Source organism: Trichoderma harzianum (genome assembly GCF_003025095.1).
Source record: "Trichoderma harzianum CBS 226.95 unplaced genomic scaffold M431scaffold_2, whole genome shotgun sequence".
Taxonomy (NCBI): domain Eukaryota; kingdom Fungi; phylum Ascomycota; class Sordariomycetes; order Hypocreales; family Hypocreaceae; genus Trichoderma; species Trichoderma harzianum.
The window spans coordinates 2,034,840-2,052,887 of record NW_020209250.1 but is presented as its reverse complement, the minus strand read 5'-3'; the positions used below and the strand labels follow the sequence as shown (position 1 = coordinate 2,052,887).

Here is an 18,048-nt window from a genome sequence, read left to right as displayed (position 1 = left end):
GATGTTTATATAGAGGCCCAGATAAGAAACAATAACAAAGTAAACTTTGAGCACCGGCAAAGAGGCGCAAATCTTGTCTCATATACCAAGAGGGTTGTCATGAGAACTGAACTATATGTTCAAAGTGGCGGATCGTGGTGAATGCTGGCCAACTCTGATGAACACTGCTATAAAGGAGCAACAGGTGCGCCAATATCAGAGCATCTGTCGCAAAGGTAAAGAAAGCCAATGATAGTATGTATTTATGTGGCTTCCCCAAATCTCAGTAAATACCAGGCAAAATTCTCCATCTCACAGTCTTCTTGTACTTGTCCCAGTCCTTGCCATACTTTTCAGCACACGCAACGTCATCCCGTCTCTCGCGATGTATCAACAACGTAGCAAAGTACACGACGTACAAGTACGTGTAAACCATACCCCAGCCCCTTGCCGCACCCTGAACTACCTCTCGGCCATCCAGCATCGTAGCAACGCCCACACCTGCAGTGGTAACGGTCCCAGCTGGGAGAATCAAGTATCCTGCCACGCCGGTAGGAAGACTAAAAGGCGAAGCCTGAAGCCAATCTCCAAAGTAATTGATGTGGCGCGATACTCCCCACCAGCCATCGGCGAGAAGTCTTGTGCCTCGCTTGGTCTGGATATACGACATGCCCTTGACGCTGGGGTGATCCGGCTGCGTGCGAAATATGCGTTTCTGCGAGTTAGAGGCGCGGAATATGTACACTCCCACAATGAATACGGCGGACACGGCGGCAATTCCCGCCCAGCCTAGCTGCAAGGGGAAGACGGAGAGGTAACGCGTCTGGGTAGAGTACAAAAACGGCACCCAAACAATGTCTCCAAAGGTGAGCATGTATCCCAGCCCATCTGTGATGGTGTCCATCATGCCGAGGATTCCCGATTCAGCATATTGGCCTTCGAGGACGTAGTAACTCTGCACAGCGGCAATGAAGAGGATGCTGTCGGACACGTATCCGTAAGTGCGATACTGTTTCGCAACAAAGGCAAGGTCGAGCAGAATCCAACCAGTCAGGCCTGGCCGCATTTCAAGCCAGACTTTGAGATCAATCTCTCCGAAAAGGGGAAGCGTGATACGAGGGTTCAGCTCACGCCCAATGAAGAAGTCGTACATGATACTGCCAGTGTGGCCTCCTTGGGCGAGTTCCCTCAATTGAGGGTTGCCTGGCTTGACGCTGAAGCTTCGTACATACACAAACACTGAGATTGCGATTGCGAGGATGAGATTGGCTGTGTAAATCTGCAAGTAGTTTTCGTCGATAAAGGTCCAGACGGCGAAATCAGCGCCATGCAGACCAGTTCCTACAGCACATGCAGCCAGCTGGACGAGCGTGGAAGAAAACGCTATCGATTGTTAGCATTGCGTCTCTTCTCCAGCGTCTATCTCTTTCACATCCGCCTTGCGTACCATTTAGCTTGTACTTGAGCGGCCGGCCTGATTCTCTCAGCTTCGTGCCGTAAATCTCCTGTCCAGGAAGCACTCGATAGAGCACCAGACTAAGCAGGTAATAAGCTGCAACCCAGCCGCTGACCTTCCAGCTGGCAAAGCCCCAGATGCCATCCTCAGGCCATGGGATCTGGCTTCTCAGCTCTGCGACAGTGAGGGAGCGAGGCTCCAGGAGGGCCGGCGCGGGACAGCCGGCAACATCGTTGCAAGTGAAGTAGAAGAAGTAGAGCAGCACGGGGAGGCCAAAGACAATAGCAGAAGTGCCTAGCCTGGATAACGCGTTAGAAAGGCGGCTTTCGCGCTCTTGATTTTGTCATCGAACTTACGGCCCGCCAAAGTCATATTTGGGGTTTGTCCCCGTCATGTTTGCACGTGCGTCGATAGAGAAACCTATTGCATGGATCAAGATGCTGTGACGCCACTCTATCGTTGAGAATCAGGTGAGTTTTCTTTGTTAATTGCTCATCACAATGGTGCGATGAAAGCTTGTGTGAGATATCTTCAGTTCAGGCGTGGTGTTTGTTTGTTTGTATGGCGTCTGGCCAAGGCGTTCCGATTACGAATACGGCGGGCCAAGAAGCGCGCCATCTCAGCTGATCCGGATAGATCGCGTCCGGGCAATTTTTAAGCTCATCTCACCTAAATTAGATTCACGGCATCTTGGGTTTTTTGTCCGCGGCGACCGAATCCGAGCGCTTGTGAAACTAGTTTGGGGCAGTGTCTCACTTTAGTCATTTTACGCTGCAATTTGTAGTTGTTGTCATGATGGATCTGGATCTCCTTTAAGTCGATGCGGGGTGAGACAAGTTTTGAGAACAGCAGTCTAGTTTAGTAGACTTGGTTGAATCTACCACTTATTAGCGACAAACCAGGTATAGATATGTTCAAAACCAGAAACCCACACATTCAAGTAGCAAGTATCGCCTCAACTATGTTAAGGCAGAAGAATCCTGTCCCCGTCTTGTCTGAAAACTAGCAATGAGCATGGACATATTCCCGCAATGACTAGAATGGTGGCATCAACTCAATTGTTTACCTGCTCTCGTGTCTTTCTACTCTGAGAACCCCCAATCGCTCGGGAAGTTGCGTGTATACTCACCAATCAATGCTCAGCGACTCCCATTTACCTCGTTGTAAAGATGCTTTACTAATCCTTCCAACCCTTGACAGCTCACATGGATGGCGTTATCGATAATGTGAACTTACCCTGTTCACGGCCATCATATCGCAAAGCATAAAGTCATCCGGTCGGTATTTTCTTTTTCTAGAAGAGGAAATTTACCCTCGGATTGGTTCATTGCCCATGGGGAAAGCGAAGGAGCGAGGCAGTGATTGATATCGGTATCTCTCTCCATATCATCTAGGTGGTGGTAATTTCCTGGCGATACTACCACCGGCTTCGGCGTGAGGCTTTATTTGACATCCTTGATGTAATTTACTGCATGTATGGTTCGATTCACGGGTACCTATGGAGCCAACAACAGCCAAAGAAATAATTTCTTCAACGTTGAGGACCAACAGCACACTAGAGTAGGCTAATGGATCCGGTCATACCCAGTGTCGCAATCTACAGAGTTGCAGTATCACAAATACTCACCCCTTCTACGGAGTACCAGAGTATGATTTCTTCCCCCACGGTTCCCCTGAATTTGAGCTCCGCCCGCACTGGAACCAACATCTGAAAAATTGCGCCCAGCTAGCAGGTATGTTTGGCGAATGAAATGGATGCCGTGACAATCCGGGTTTTGCCACGGCCAACGACAAGATGCTGGAAGTGGGCAGCGACAGAGATTTATACCAAAATGTCGGTGAGCTAGGTGCAAAACGTGCCAACATATGAAGTATGGAGTGCGAAGTGCGTGAACTGCTTTTTGTCCTTTATTAGCTGGCGGACTGGTAAGCGGCATATCAGCGCCAACTTTTGTACGGGCGATTATTACATACTTTCCAGGTTGAGAAAATGCACCAATTGCTACATGTACCAGTGAATGGCTGTGTTGAACAACTGAGCCCCCTAATGTCATCTAAGCCCTTGCATAGCGCAGGTTAGCTCGGCCACAGCACAACAACAACATTGAACATGACCTGCTAATATACACGGGTTCAGAGGGCGTAAGGGGAGGCTCAGTTACACTTTAAACTATATTCCAAATTTATCGCACGTAGTACGGAATATAGGTATTTTTAAGTAAGGCAAAAAGTTTACCAATTAGCCCTCAGCTGGCAGCCTTGTTTCTGTACCCCAATGATCATGTCAGACTGTAAGTCAGAGAGCTGAGGGGCGTAGGGCTGGGGAGCACTACAACAAGTTACAGAGATGCAAAAGGTGTTGATCCCAGCTGCCGTCTGTGACCAGCAGATTGTTCTGAAATGGGTGTCTTGCCAGCACCTGACCTGGAGATGCATCTTCTGGACCTGTATAGTATAGCTGACACTGAATCTCGTATTCTAAAAAGAGAGCAGCATTTGTCCTCATCGTTAAGTAGCCCACGCTAGCGCGACAGCCCAATGGGCAGCGTAATACGGAAGCTTGCAATGGAGGGTAAAACTTGTATGTGTAAATCTGGTAAATGCGTATCAGTCTTCTTTCCCCGACCTGGAAAGTACATGGTAATCAAGAGCCACCCATCTAGTCAATTGATGTGATGCTATTTACAGTAGATCAGCAATACGATTACCTTTCTTCAACATCTTGAAACAATGACACTACGCCAAATTAACTTCACATTAGCCTTACTCACGTAACGTTAAGCTTACTCAGACCTGATCGACACTTCAAAGCTATGCATTTAGAGGGTAGTATAGCAATCAAGGCAATTGAGTGTTGATCTCGTTGCTATATATATATCTAGGGAGTTTTGGTGAAGAAAAAGAAGTATAAAGAAGCTGAGCCCAAGCTGCAGTTCCAAACAGCAATTCATCTCACCACTCTTGTTTTAAGACAACACATTCTCAATATTCTTCGACAATTTCAACATGCAGTTCAACATCAATCTCATTGCCGCAGCAATTCTGTTTGCGCCTGCAGCCCTTGCGATAGGCCCAGGAAAATGCTTCTTTGGCGGTGCCTTTGGTGCCGGAAGCTGCCATTCGCTTGATTTCAATGGCAATCCAACGGATACCTTTTCGGACTGTCCTGTAAGCAAATACTCTGTTCAAATTTTCATCAAGGTTTATTCTTTTGCTAATAATGTACTATTAGACATCCAGCCCATGCACAAACAATCTGAATGATTGCAATCAGGATGCTCTTAATGGTGTAACTACATGCTCATAATGTTACAAACCAACTTACAGCCTCAATCCGAGCACAATAGACACGCATTGAATCGAAAGACCAATCATATAATACATAAGGGGGGCCAGCTCTCTAAGTTGCTTAGAAAACTCTGCCGGATATATAAGGCCGCTTCGATTATGAGATAGCCTAGACAGCCAGTCAATATAACCTTATTATGATATCAACTCCTCCAATAACTATTGGTAACTCAGTTGCCTATCTGGGACTTGGCCATGCAAAATACTCCAAACGCCGGATGCAGTTAAGGGGAAAGCAACAGCATAACAATACTAATGCAATGCAATCTCTTAAAGCTTCCCACTTTTAGAGCAAGCCAAAGGGCCATGGGCTTTAGTTTCAATCAATTGGACATATCATCGAGGTTTTCATTATTCCGGTTTCTTTGCCACCTCTTTCTTCATGTTCATCATTGGCTTCAAATTCTCTTCAACAATGGCAGGGCCGGACTGCTGGATAAGGCAACTCTCTCAATATAAAGGATATGATACTATCTTTCTCATGTCATCTTCAGAAGGAAGAGGTACACTGGATACTTTCTGTTTGGTGCATCATCGTCACGAAAGAGTTAACATCACACATGTCCGAAAGATTGTGAGGGCAAGCGACTGATCGTCCCTGGATGACGCTGTACATGGCTTCAAAATCTACCCCTTTCACATCTATTTCTTCAGAAGCAATATTTCAAAGATAGCCGAACTTATAGCAACATTGCTTCGGTATAAGCTGTGCTCTATATCAAGTTTGACAAGGCCGTTTTCTTATCTAGAAAACTACTCTCAATTCCAGCAGTACATAGACTTCTACGGCATCTTCCGCACTTGATGATTTGTCGTGTCCCAATTGATCAGTACCCTGGATTTGCCACGACCAACAGTCGTTGGTGAAAGTGGGCATGATAGGACATTTAACCAAAAGTGTCGGTGAGCTAGGCAAAAGATGGGATGACATACGCGGTGGGTAAACTCCATTTGGGTACATTAATATAGCCGGCGGACTGGTAAGGGCCATTGTGGCAATTTTGCTTGCAGGCTCCATGTCAGTTGTCACAATACTTGTTCCCATATGCTGGTACTTTGGATAAAACGACCCCCTCAACGTGGCAGTTCCACATGGTGTTCTCCTATCTACTCGGAGCTACCAAGCACGAATAACGTGCTTCTCGGGCTTTGACCGCTTCGTTAGGCGATACAGTACTCCGTAGCTGTGCCCAGTCTGTTGGGAATTCTTCCAAGCCGAGCAATTCTAGAAGCAAAGGACCTGGACTTGTGGAGCATGTCAACTGAAAAACTGGCATCCAATGGTGTCCTCTCATATGGAGCATACGATGGCAACGACCCCGCCTGATGCCAAATAATGACTTGTATAGGTAATGAGTTACACGAGGAGGAATTAGATAAGAAATTACTACATGTGGGTATATTTATATTACCGAATCGGAATGTTTACTGTATGCGATACAATCTACGATAAATCATGTCTACCGATAGTTTTCCAACTCAGAGCAGGTAGATACATATTAATGCTACTTTTGACAATTGCAGTGATGGATGATTTTCCCCACAATCATGACGGGGATTGGAATGATAGACTTATTACCGGATTGTTGGAGTAGTATTCCAGAAGAACTTTATGCAGGGTAAGATGCAATACCAAAACCGTAAGGTATCATCGTCTTCCTGCAACTCATCAACCAACGGCATGTCTGGCTGCAGGAGATGCAACGCTTCCGGTATGTTGGTTCAGGGTGCTGCCACTCAAAGCACAATTACAAAAGTGATGTATTAATAAATTGGGGGGTTTCTTTTCTTTTCTTTTATTGTTACGTGTACCAATTGATCTATAATAATGTTATCATACTGGGTGCCCAGTCCGGACAAAAGGGAACATCTCATTTCAGCAAAGTGTAGCTGCACAAGCTCGCCGAGATGGGAAAATGAGCCGCGCATGTAACTGTGCGGACGTCGAATTAGACAAGAATAAAGAGCACAAACAAATGAAAAAAGACAAAAAAATAAAATCCAAATCTAAGACAAGAATACCCAAATACAAAAACAATTTATCGTGCTGAATCAAGAAGGAAATAGGAAAATTCTTTATGGGGTATCCTCATTGCGTATAAGTCAACCTTTGGGTATCCTGTCATGCCCTTCACACCAAAACCCGCGAAATGCCAACTTTGTGAATGAACCGCTTTGACGCCGCCGCTCCCGTCACAACAAATATCACTGTAATTATCCCACCGTGTGTGTGTGTGGGCTATTCATTAGAACGTGTAGAAGAAGTAGCTCTGCTCTTGCCCGTCTCTTTGAGAATGCGGGCTTCCTCGAGGGCCTCTCTCCTGGCAAACTCATCCAAGAGCTTGTGGGCCGTCTCCAGGGGTAATTCAGCAATCATGGCGCTCAGTTCCTGCAACAGCGCGTTAGCGTTCATGTCTGGTGTGAGCCAAGAAGATAGGGAAGACACTATACCTTTTCAAACACTTCCGATGGGTGGTATTTGAACTCCTCCATCATTCGATTGAGACGGAGTACTTGCTTCCATGGAACGATGATGTCGCCAACAAGAAAGGTGGGAAAGCGGGCGAGAGCAATTTCCTCAAGGATCCAACGCCGCTGGAAGTACTGGCGCGTCATGAAGTCGTTGCATCCAACCCAGTGAGGCATCATGAAGGGAATCTCGCCTCCTGGGCCCGGAGACCAGATGTGAGTGATGGGTCGAGCCCAACGATGCGTTGGAGAGTAATCCTCAGGATGCTTTTCACGGTCACCTGGGTCTCCCCAGTGAGCCGGCATGGCGTCTTCGATCTCGGCCAGCGTCATCATGGCCACATCTGTGTGCTCTGTCTTATCACCCAGCCAGCCGACGACGAGCTCGGCAGCCTTGTAGATCATACGCATGTCGAGCGTCTGGCGATGACGCTCTTCCTCATCATTCTGGTTGATACATACGAGGTCGACCCAGACGCGAAGAGAGCGAGCTTCAAGCTCTCCACGCTGTGCCGAGTTTGCGCCAAAGAGCTGACGAAACCATCTCGGGGCGCCATGCGGGCGTCGGGCCGGAGTTCGTTGGAACCTCCGCGAGATGGTGGGATAGAAGACGGCGCGGATGTTCTTGATGGCTGACGCCAGGTGTGAGGTAATGGTCACTGGCAGCCCCGAGATGTAGATGCGCTCCGTCTCTTTGGCATCGCCATAGAGAGACGAGAGCGCGATGAACTCGAGGTCGTCCGTCACGCGGACCGTGACGAGTTTACACTCAATTGGGTCATTGAGGTTGCGAGCGGACTGGATCTCCAGCAGGCGGATTTCGCGCTTTGAGGGGTCGAGGCGCCTATACACAATACTCATCTTGGTGGAACAGGAACAGAATAGGGAAGTAGGCAGGTGTGTTCAAAGCAAAAGGGAACAGTCGTATGACCGAAACAGGATCCGGGGCCGTGACGACGAACAAAGTCCGCGAGGCACCACTTTCAACTCGTCGAGCTTTTGCCTTCTGGGCAGGGGGGTACAGGTACAGGTTCAGAAACCGCAGGATGCATCAGCTCGCACCCAACGCAAACAGCAGGACGCCCGGCGTTTATACCAAGAGTCACCGAAAATGAGGGCCAAGCGGGCTTCGCGCTGTCGGCTGTCACATTTCAAAAGCCGCCTTTTGGGCGGCGACAGGGGAACGACCGCGCGAGGCATGGAGAGGCCCGTCCGGGACTTGTCACACGTGTCGACAATCTTACCTCGAGCCCGTTAATACTAACAGGCAAGGGACGGACCGCTCATCCAAATCTTTTTTTTTTCTGGGAATCCGTCGCCTCAAACATGAGTCCACCTAGTGGAAAGGGGGAAGAAGAGTCTTCGTGCCACATTCTACCGACGGTTGGTATAACTAGGCACATACACACATTCACCATTGAGAATTGCCGCTCTCTGTTCAAGAAGCCATAGCATACATAGGTATACGCTTGGGGCGGCAGTGGCAGTTGAACTACGCGTATGCATATGCAAGGGGTAATTAATGCTTTTCTTACGTACTCCGTACTCCGTCCTCGACATCAAATCACATGTAAGTACGGGGCAATCATAACGTGTACTCGTCCATGTAGCCACATCAGTAATGGTGTCCATGTAGGTTTTGACCCCAGGACAACAACTGGTGACGATTAGTAGGAGTCTGAGTGGACAATTGCACGGAGCTCCCTCCGGGCTTGCCAATGCTTGGTAGCTTTGCCCATCCTTGCCAGCTGAAGTATTTGCCGTGACCCCAACTCCCCAAAGAGCAAGTATCAATAGCCAGGAATGCATGTCGTTTGACGGACCCCTGTATCTCGTCCGTACAACAGACGAAGCACGGGTGCAAGCACTCGCCTAGTGACGACTAGTGTGCGTCCTTCATACTAGCATACCAGGAAGCGTAAGAGAACGAGAGATGACCCGAGCAGCGAATCTGCCTCTAATTATTCCTTTTCCTTTCTTCTTTTCATTCTCGCTTTGTGTTGCTCTCTTCTCGCTACTATCGCCAGACTGGTTAGTTTCCGCGACGTTGACCCCAGTTGATACACATCATTTATCGGGTGACGCGAAAGCCCTCACTTTTGAGGCCCTCCACTTCGGCCGATCAACTGGCTTCCTCTTTTTACGGAGCGGCTTTTGCGCCTCAGCCGTCGCCTGCCGGCACGCCGCCTTTTATGCTAACTGTACTGTACGAGCGAGTGTGGATAATTGCCCTCTTGGAGCCTGCAAGACAGCTTCATATTGTAGGGGACCGTACGAGTACATACCGTCCCAGGTGGATTTAATTGCACGCACCCCTGGTCAAACAGGGCGAAACAATGAGAAACCGCAGCCAACAGCACAAACGAAGTAGGAGTACTTGTGCCCTTCTACGAGTACTTGTATGATCCTTGAGAGCTCCTTTCTGGAAGCAGCCTGTACGCCTCCAGGGGGGTGTCCAGCTTGAACGTGGACTCGTCCTATCTTCACCGTACCTGTCTGTGCATGCAAGTGAGAGGAGTCTGCCGTGGCATGACCCAATCCTCTTGCAGCGGCATATAAACCGACCCCTTGGCCCTGCCAGAGGGTCACGAGCGTGTCATTTCTTTTACAGGCCCCGACCCATGCCAGCGGAACCCCGGATAGACCCCATTCCCAGACGCGAGCTTGGCGCGCTTGGTGTAACGGCCCTTGACCCACCAGCGTCAATTGACAGGTCAAACCGGTTTAGAAGCTACATATGTAGTGTCGACGTCGAGGGGTGCTCTGTTGGAGAAGTTCAGGACTGCACGTCGTTTCCCAAGACGCACAAGCTGCTTCTTCAGCCCAGGCAACCCAAGAAAAGAGGGAAAGTGAGCAAATCTGTGTGACTAACAAAGAAAAGACTTGAAGGAGAAGAGCTAAGAGAAAACACGTGCTAATGCAAGATAATGTGCGCCGTCGCATCGCCATCTACAAACACGGGTGGAGGCCAACGACGTGCAATTCATGGTACGAGTAAGAAGATGCAATCGACACTTGTAGCATGACTCTTAGGGCCGTTTTTGCCATGGATGACGTATTTTCATATGATAAATGCATTCCCTGGTTCATAGATCCGATTCGAACGCACGCAGTACGGAGTCAGCTCCATCACGGAGTGTATTCCGCATGCCAGATAAATGGACGGACGGCCGTCATCACGTATGCGCAGGAAGTGAGAACTAAGATCGTGAAGGGGGGAACAGTTCGTCCCACAATACGATTTATGGAGAGGCAATGAACAGATGCTCTGGGGGTCTGAAGATCTTTTTTAACGAGGCTAGCTCTCTACCGCGCTCTTCAGCGTCGAGTGACATGATAGCAAATCCGGCGTTAACGATGCGAGCTACTGCATGAGGGCTGAGGGATCCTTGGTCAATACAGAACTAATGGATAGACGGGCGTACGTGCAAGGGCAAGAGGTGTTCCTGGCAAGGGTTGATGCTATTCATGGCTCCAGGGCTGCTCAGAGACCCCCCCTTTCATGTGTGAGCATCATCAACCAACATACAGTAACTTGTACGAGAGAGGTAGGAGAAGGAAATGCTGCCCTCATGGCGCCCTGGTCTACCAGGTTTATCCCCACACTCGCCTCGATGGGAAGCATGGCCGAAGTGAAAGTGGGAGAGAGAGGGTATGTAAATGAGTAGGCTGACCAACAGCCAAATGATATGCAAAGTGGTTACACTGATACGGCTTCGTCTCCATTCTCTCGGTGACAATGGGCTGCCGGCCGGTACCTTCCGGGACACTCGCGGTGAGGGCCTCACCCTTTTTCTTCATCCAGGCCACGAACAGGAGATGCATATGGCGACTCAGGTCGACTGGACTAGCTGCTGAAATGTCAATCCTCTTCTCCAAGATAGGCATGACACGATCCAATAGAGCAGTCTAAGCTGTTGATACATCACTATCCTGCTCGCCGCACCCTATCCACCGCCACGCACTAAGTGGGCAGAGTGGGCAGAGGTTCCCGGTCACGTTTTAACATTACTGATAGAATCGGAGGCTTGGGAGGGTTCAACGAGTCTTGTGCTAGTCTTTGGGGAACACCGGAGATCAGATACGACAGTACAATTTGCCAGTTAGTCATAGTCTCGTTCCAATTTATGGCAAGACTACCATGCAAACTAACGACCAACAGCATAAGCTAGGCTCACCCACAATATACGCGAGCGAGCCATATTCCTTGACCTCGTTGATTCTTGCCTTCTCGACCACGGCCACGATGCTCAATTGGGAAAACTGCCTGCTCGATTTAACTTGATTTCATCAAGGTATTATCTTTGTACTATATCAGGCATCCGAGATGCCCGCCAGGATGAGGGCTCACGCTATGAATAAAGATCCAAGGTTTCCCCCCGTCTGGTGCGTTTCACCTCAACTCTAGTCTCAAGTCTATCCTCATATCAGCTTAAGAGAATACTTGCTTTTTCCACTCCCCATATTCTCCAAGTCTTTGTTTGCTTTTTTCTAGCAAGCCACACTGGCCTAGATCTTCTCAAATATCAGTTTTCCACATTTATTTCTGTTTGGTGCTATCCAACAACTTATACCAAAATGGTCGTCGCACGGAAAAGCCACGCCGGGTCAGGCTACCACACGGCCGCTTCAGTGTACCGCCGGGTCTTCACGGCATTGAAGCAATTCCTTCCAAAGAATGACAACCCAGAGGATGGCTCTTTGGCCAAAGAGCCAAAGAAGCTGGCTGCTCAAGTGGCACCCATCTGCTCCGACATGCTCGCCCAGCTCAACTATCCTGGAGCACCCAAGCTGAAGGCCGAGGCAGTCGAAGGTCTGCTTGCCTACATGCATAAGCGAGCCATTGAGTTCGATGTGCCGCTCAATACCAAGATTTCTGCAAAGGGATTTCGTCTAGGCTACGCAGAAGGATTGGTGCGTTTCTCTCTTGTTTCTAAGTGGTCGGATTGGCGCGCTATGGTTGCACAAATGTTTGGCTAACGAAAATGGAATAACAGCTCGCCCACCCTAACCATCCTGTGCAAGTCCAGGGGTATGTCGGTCTATTCACTTGGCTCGTTGTTCAATACGACGACATTGTTGGCCAGAGCAACGAGATGGTCCAGGAGGCCCTGCAATTCCACCAGCGCTTCTTCCGAGGCGAGCGGCAGCCAAACAACTTGCTCGAGGCAATTGCAACCCTGCTCCGCGAGGCAGATGACCACTTCGACACTGTCCTGGCCAACATGCTGCAGATCTCCGTGCTCAAGTTCCTCACTAGCAACCTCTTGGAGCGCCACGACGGCTTCCAGCACATGGCAGTTACGCGTGCCGGCAACAAATTTCCGGATTTCTACAGGGACATGTCGGGAATGAACGTGGCCTATGCCGTCTTCTGCTACCCCAAGGCCCAGTATCCCGATGTCGCGGCCTTCCTCGAGGCGATCCCCGACATGGCCCGTTTCATTGACATCTCCAATGATGTGCTCTCGTGAGTAACTCCAACGCAAACATACCATGACAGGCTCCATAGCTAATCTCCCACCTAGATTCTACAAAGAGGAGGTTGGTGGAGACACGAGAAACTACCTTCATAACCGTGTCGATACTAGCGGCAAGCCCATGCTGGCGGTCCTCCAAGACGTAAGCAAAGAGTCGATTGAAGCCGCAAAGCGAGTGAGCGAGATCCTCAAAGGCAGGGGTGTCTATGAACAGTCCTGGAATGAGAGTGTCCAGGGCTACATGGCCATGCACACAACTAATCCCCGATACAAGATGTCGGACCTTGGCCTGGGCGAGGAGCATCCCCTTGCTCCTTTTGAGCATAAGATTGGAGAGTTCTTTGACCGCGTCAACAACAGCTCATGAAGGAAGGGATGGAAGGAAATAATTGCATCCATGGCGCATTGCATTGTTTTTGGAGAGAAGGGGGGGTTTTATTTGCCGCGCATATACGACTGCGTTTCAGTAACCTTTTTTTTTTATCATGCCATTCGGCAAGGCGTTGAGGCTGTATGACGAGAAATGAACGATGCTCACGATACTATACTCTTTGACATAGATATAATTACACTACAGTATTTCCAAATATATTCCGAGACATATTAGTTGCAAGAAAACGAATGCAAAACGCTCTTAAATTCTCACTTCCTGTTACAGCCTGTGTCGCGAATCAGGAAACGACGTAACATCACATCTCACTCCAATCTTCTTGACCACTCCACTTTAGCGACGGCTTTAGTAGTTTATAATGCACATGTAATTCGTGCAGTCTTTTGCAGCCCTCGTACAGAGTCTAGCACGGAGATGCGATGTTTATGTGAACTAAGATATAAATTAAAGTCGCCGATAATGGGCCGTCAAAATCAATCACCCTTCGGTCAGTTTTAAATTGTTTCAAGGCATTGCGGATAATATGCCGGATCGAATCTTGTAAGCGTTGGTATCGCCTCGGTATTGATTTTCCACAGTCGAAGTTTGCATGCACGTGGGAAAGGAAACGTCCGCTTTGTTAATTTGTCGGCCTCTTCAATGATTTTAGTCATAACTTTGAGGCAAAATCCGAAAAGAACTGTGAGTAGATTGTTCAAAACCCCCACTGAGAGTCTCGGCTAGCAAGTTCGCGTATGCATTGGAATATTGCGCGATGGGCTGACCACATGCCATTCAATAGTGGAAACTCGACGGCTATTCTCCTCAGCCACTCTTTTTCAACTATCAGCCCTGCAATGAAATGCACATATGAGGCCAGAATACACAGCCGCATGTCCTAAGACGCCGTGCAGTACGATAATGCTACGTTAGAATGCATGTTCTCGCCAAGGGACATGGAAAGCTTCTGAATCGCTTGCCAGTTTGCAGGGATGTATCGGCCAAGACATTTTGCAGAGGCGGTGGTGGTTTTTGACATGGTTTGGGGGCGGCAGGGCTCCGTAGAAAAAGAGAGAGAAAAAGAACAACCCCTGTCCCCCCCTGCAGAAAACATGGTCTGTATGTAAGTCCGGCAATGTACGAGTACATGTATGAAATGTGCGCCTTGAAGGAACACCAAGTACCAGGCATGGGGACCCCCAATGAGTGGAGGCGTTCAGTCTTCCGCTCCTGTTTCGATAGAGTAGTAAGATAAGCTGTACATAGGGTGCCCCTGTAACCTGTACATGTACATAGGCAGGTTTCCTTTCGCGCTAAGAAAAGGAAACCTGTACAACCTTTTACACTGACTTTCTCTCTTTACTAGCAACCAGCCTTATTTTCATAGTAACTTTTACACCTAGTTACTTTTTTCAACAGCTTTTTTCAACAGCCTTTACGGCAGCCTTTACAGCGCAAAAGCCTTTATAACGGCTTTTGTAATAGCTTTTATAGTAGCTTTAACAGCGGTCTTTATAGTATATAGCTATTGTAGCAGCTGCTGCAGCAGCTTTTTGTAGTTAATATAAGGTAGTAGTTGCTTGTGTGTGTAAGAGGAAAGCTGTACTAAATCGCTGTAAAGGTCGGCTGTAACGATAAAAGGTCGGCTGCAAAGGAAAGCTGTACAATGCATTGTACAGGTTTCCTTTTCTTAGCGCGAAAGGAAACCTGCCTATGTACATGTACAGGTTACAGGGGCACCCTATGTACAGCTTAACCATATACTCGTTTAGATAGGGGCTGGGCCATGCAAATGGAGTACGACTATAATACCAATACCATCCCGCCTCTCGTACGTGGCTTTTGCCGAGGCGTCTGTGTGTCATCTCCACATGCTGCGGTCGCTAACAAAAACTACGAGTATATACGAGCACGCACGATAAGTCCGGAGAGAAATAAATGAGATGGACTGTTCGCAAAGTCCAACGGCGAGCCCGGATCGGCAGACAGGCAGGCCTGTGCAGCGACTCGAAGACAGGCACAGGCTGGGCAATGCCTAGCGAATGCTCGAGTGTTTTAAGCTCCCGCCAGCTGTGTGAGGAGAAGCCAAGGGTAGGGTAGGGTAGGGTAGGAAAGGGGCTGGCTGGCATGGGCATTTTGTTTCCTTTTTTCTTCGGCACTCGTCGTTTTTTTAAGCTCTATTTTCTGTTTCAACATCGCTTCCCGGTATCCATGCAGCTTCTAGCTGTGGGTTTAGGGTGAGAATCGTAGGACTTCTAGAAGGAGATGCATTGACGGCTGGCATCTTGTTTCGCATAAATTTGCTAGGAGCGGGAAGATTCTCGCCGGCGTATTGATTGACGTCCATGCGATGAAAGCATGAGCGATTTCAAACCGCTAAATCGCGGAACTGCCGCTGCGGGGCGAGCCAGATAATAATACAGCGTTACATGTGTGGGGAAATATGGGCTGATTCTTGCAGGACGGGGGGGGCCTTTTGGGGGAGAAAGAAAGAGAAAAGGCGGGATTCATTTCAGTAGCTACGACGTGGAGTACGGGGTGTGTCCTTTTGAAAGGGGACTTTCTATTGTTATGAATCATTGTGTGACCAATTTGAGTCTCTCTCGCCTACTCCTGCGATGCTGCGATGAAGCTAGAGCCGTCTTACTGACGTTTACCGGGTGCGTATGCACTGGCCTTCGGGATGTGGGAACCTGGATCTCATCGCATGAAGCGGCTCCTGATCTGACATGTATTTGGTGGCAGATTTGCCATGTGCCTTGAAACTTTGTCAGCCTATTCGGGTATGCCCAATTACAACGTTTATGCATCTCATTTTCCTTCCACTAGTAATAACTAGACTGAACCAAAATCGACATGGAATAGTCATCGCGGAGGTGATATTTTCCGTTGGAAATTCAACAGGCCCTGAGACGTCCGACGTGACTCAAGAAGGCAGGTAAAGATCAACTTGCCATTGGATCGAAGATGAGCGGTAGCAGTATAATGCAAGACACTGCATACTGTACCGTGTCTGACATCTGACATCGATGGACACGTACGTTATACAGTATGAGACTGAGCAAGGAAGTAGTAGTCAGCCTTGGAGTGCAATTTGCCAAATTCATGCGACATACCCAGGTATAAATGCTTGGGGTCTTTGCAACACATGCCTTGTTTTATCTTGTTTTCTGCAAGGTTATCTCAATTTCTTGAAAACTTGCAATGTTACATGAAAGTACGATGTGATGTGCTATTTCTCGTAGCCAAGTGACTACAATACTGTATCTCGTAATATAAAGATACATCACGTAGAAATGACTGCTGATATCGACAATGAGCTCATATTGTATATACAGAGCTATATCATTTCGCATTCAGCTGCAGTGGCCAGTTGTATTTTCTCAAAAATGCTGATATTGCTATGGCCCTACTTGGGGTTTTAAAATACATGGAGCTATCACCAATTCCATGAGCTTGTTTTGACATCTCACGATGTTCTTCAGGAGGCGTACCCTAGAATTTGTACTGTGCATATAAGTTATAGGGTTGATGATTTTACTAAGTGTATTAAAATAATGATGCTTTTTTTATCTGAATACTATCTTTCCGCACTTTATAGCGTCTATTTGTGGGCTGGTGAATAATTTGTCTGACTTGTTGTATTTACTGAACTAACCACACTTTTCTTTTGATAATCATTCAGTTGTATCCTCCATTTATGCCTTCTCTGGGCGATTCTCTTCGATATACGCTGCAATGTTTGGTCGTGCCTCAAAGGCTTCACGGAACTTTTGAACTACTTCAGGTAGTTTGGACTGGATGTAATGAGTTAGCACCATGAATCAGGTAAGTCATTCATCCAAAAGTATAAACTTACTGGTAGAGTTCCGATTCGTTCATCGTTATCAATTGACTGATAGACGGCGAAGTCGGCGTAGGATATTCTGTCTCCGAGGAGATAAGGACCATTGTTTGCAGAGTAGTACTCTGCAATGACATTGTAATATTGTGGTACAAACTTGTTCCTGTACTCATCTGTGACACCTTTCAGGCTTGCTACCCATTGAGTCTATATCTCATTCATTAGCACATGTAACCGACGGTTATTCCATTATAGATTTGACTTACCCTCCAATCATTGTAAACATCTGAAACAGCATCAAGCTGAAATTTCTCATGATTGGTTTCGCCTTCATAGCGGCCGATATCTCGAGCGAGATATCGTAAAATGGCAATATGCTATATGGGGAGAAGTATGTTAGCGCATCCTAACATTTAAAAGGATCTCGTTCATTGAGTAACTAACCTGGTTGATAACAATACCATTGATCAAGAGTGCAGGCACCTTGCCAGTTCGAGTAATGCCTTCTTGCTTGAGTCTCTCGCTCGTAGCTGGCCATGTGGCATCATAAGGATGTCGGATATCGTTGAATTTGATCTCTGCGTCTCTCATGAATAGACTAATATATGTGTTAGTTCGGGTTACAAGGGGTCACAATAATAAGGTTGGTTGTGGAAGAGAAGAGTTGCTGAGTGGCGCACGACTTACCGTACGACTTCGCCACGGCCCATTCGACCAATGTCTAGGTAGTGGAGGGTGGGGATAGATTTAGTAGCCATTGTATATGTTTGTGATTGTGTTGCTGTAACTGAAGGGATAATGATGCGAGTTGGTCTATGCTGGAGCAGTTGTCTAGAGACTTGGAGGCTACCCGAAACTACTCGGAATATAATGGCTTTTAATACAGGTCGACAACTCACTCTTATGGACGGAAGGAACATGGCTTTGTAATAGTGACCAATCTCTCTGACAAACTAATAATGTGTTGCTCGCATTCTCTTTCCAACTAGTAGGAAACGGAAACTACTTTGTGTTTGCGCTCTTTGTGCGCTCCGAGTTGAGTCCGAAGAGAGCTGAAAACCAACTCTTACGGCTGACTCATCCGGAATCAACGTCCCCGCGG

General features: G+C 47.8%; 6 protein-coding genes across 6 annotated transcripts; 2 read left to right on the top strand and 4 right to left on the bottom strand.

The window, feature by feature from the left end:
• Nucleotides 1–91: 91 nt before the first annotated feature.
• On the bottom strand, nucleotides 92–2,199 carry M431DRAFT_296201 (hypothetical protein). Its single transcript, XM_024914126.1, has 3 exons — nucleotides 1,792–2,199; nucleotides 1,427–1,734; nucleotides 92–1,362 (listed from the first exon to the last, which is right to left on the bottom strand). The coding sequence occupies exons 1-3, from the start codon at nucleotides 1,827–1,829 to the stop codon at nucleotides 263–265; spliced, it is 1,446 nt and encodes a 481-aa protein (XP_024778859.1). The 5' UTR covers nucleotides 1,830–2,199; the 3' UTR covers nucleotides 92–262.
• Nucleotides 2,200–4,441: 2,242 nt separating this feature from the next.
• Nucleotides 4,442–4,742, top strand: M431DRAFT_1820 (hypothetical protein; the record flags this gene model as incomplete). Its single annotated transcript, XM_024913138.1, has 2 exons — nucleotides 4,442–4,603; nucleotides 4,668–4,742. 2 exons carry the CDS (start codon nucleotides 4,442–4,444, stop codon nucleotides 4,740–4,742), a joined length of 237 nt encoding a protein of 78 aa, XP_024778858.1.
• A 2,280-nt stretch (nucleotides 4,743–7,022) lies between these two features.
• On the bottom strand, nucleotides 7,023–8,113 carry M431DRAFT_75849 (hypothetical protein; the record flags this gene model as incomplete). The annotated part of the gene is made up of 2 exons (XM_024922395.1): nucleotides 7,023–7,172; nucleotides 7,235–8,113. 2 exons carry the CDS (start codon nucleotides 8,111–8,113, stop codon nucleotides 7,023–7,025), a joined length of 1,029 nt encoding a protein of 342 aa, XP_024778857.1.
• A 3,896-nt stretch (nucleotides 8,114–12,009) lies between these two features.
• M431DRAFT_107071 (hypothetical protein) lies at nucleotides 12,010–13,330 on the top strand. The gene is made up of 3 exons (XM_024911634.1): nucleotides 12,010–12,166; nucleotides 12,250–12,722; nucleotides 12,781–13,330. The coding sequence occupies exons 1-3, from the start codon at nucleotides 12,080–12,082 to the stop codon at nucleotides 13,097–13,099; spliced, it is 879 nt and encodes a 292-aa protein (XP_024778856.1). The 5' UTR covers nucleotides 12,010–12,079; the 3' UTR covers nucleotides 13,100–13,330.
• Nucleotides 13,331–15,039: 1,709 nt separating this feature from the next.
• On the bottom strand, nucleotides 15,040–15,631 carry M431DRAFT_504130 (hypothetical protein). The gene has a single exon (XM_024918421.1). It carries the CDS (start codon nucleotides 15,447–15,449, stop codon nucleotides 15,273–15,275), a length of 177 nt encoding a protein of 58 aa, XP_024778855.1. The 5' UTR covers nucleotides 15,450–15,631; the 3' UTR covers nucleotides 15,040–15,272.
• Nucleotides 15,632–16,800: 1,169 nt separating this feature from the next.
• On the bottom strand, nucleotides 16,801–17,704 carry M431DRAFT_74186 (hypothetical protein; the record flags this gene model as incomplete). Its single annotated transcript, XM_024922204.1, has 5 exons — nucleotides 16,801–16,899; nucleotides 16,962–17,153; nucleotides 17,213–17,323; nucleotides 17,391–17,544; nucleotides 17,634–17,704. The coding sequence occupies 5 exons, from the start codon at nucleotides 17,702–17,704 to the stop codon at nucleotides 16,801–16,803; spliced, it is 627 nt and encodes a 208-aa protein (XP_024778854.1).
• Nucleotides 17,705–18,048: the final 344 nt, after the last annotated feature.

Excerpts from the sequence above, each read along its gene's own strand:
- M431DRAFT_296201 (XM_024914126.1), bottom strand. The coding sequence starts at position 1,829 with ATGACGGGGACAAACCCCAAATATGACTTTGGCGGGCC. Across the intron at positions 1,735-1,791 it reads AAATATGACTTTGGCGGGCC|GCTAGGCACTTCTGCTATTG; the intron begins GTAAGTTCGATG and ends CGCGTTATCCAG. Across the intron at positions 1,363-1,426 it reads GCTCAAGTACAAGCTAAATG|CGTTTTCTTCCACGCTCGTC; the intron begins GTACGCAAGGCG and ends AACAATCGATAG.
- M431DRAFT_107071 (XM_024911634.1), top strand. The coding sequence starts at position 12,080 with ATGCATAAGCGAGCCATTGAGTTCGATGTGCCGCTCAATACCAAGATT. Across the intron at positions 12,167-12,249 it reads TAGGCTACGCAGAAGGATTG|CTCGCCCACCCTAACCATCC; the intron begins GTGCGTTTCTCT and ends ATGGAATAACAG. Across the intron at positions 12,723-12,780 it reads ATCTCCAATGATGTGCTCTC|ATTCTACAAAGAGGAGGTTG; the intron begins GTGAGTAACTCC and ends TCTCCCACCTAG.
- M431DRAFT_504130 (XM_024918421.1), bottom strand. The coding sequence starts at position 15,449 with ATGGACGTCAATCAATACGCCGGCGAGAATCTTCCCGCTCCTAGCAAA.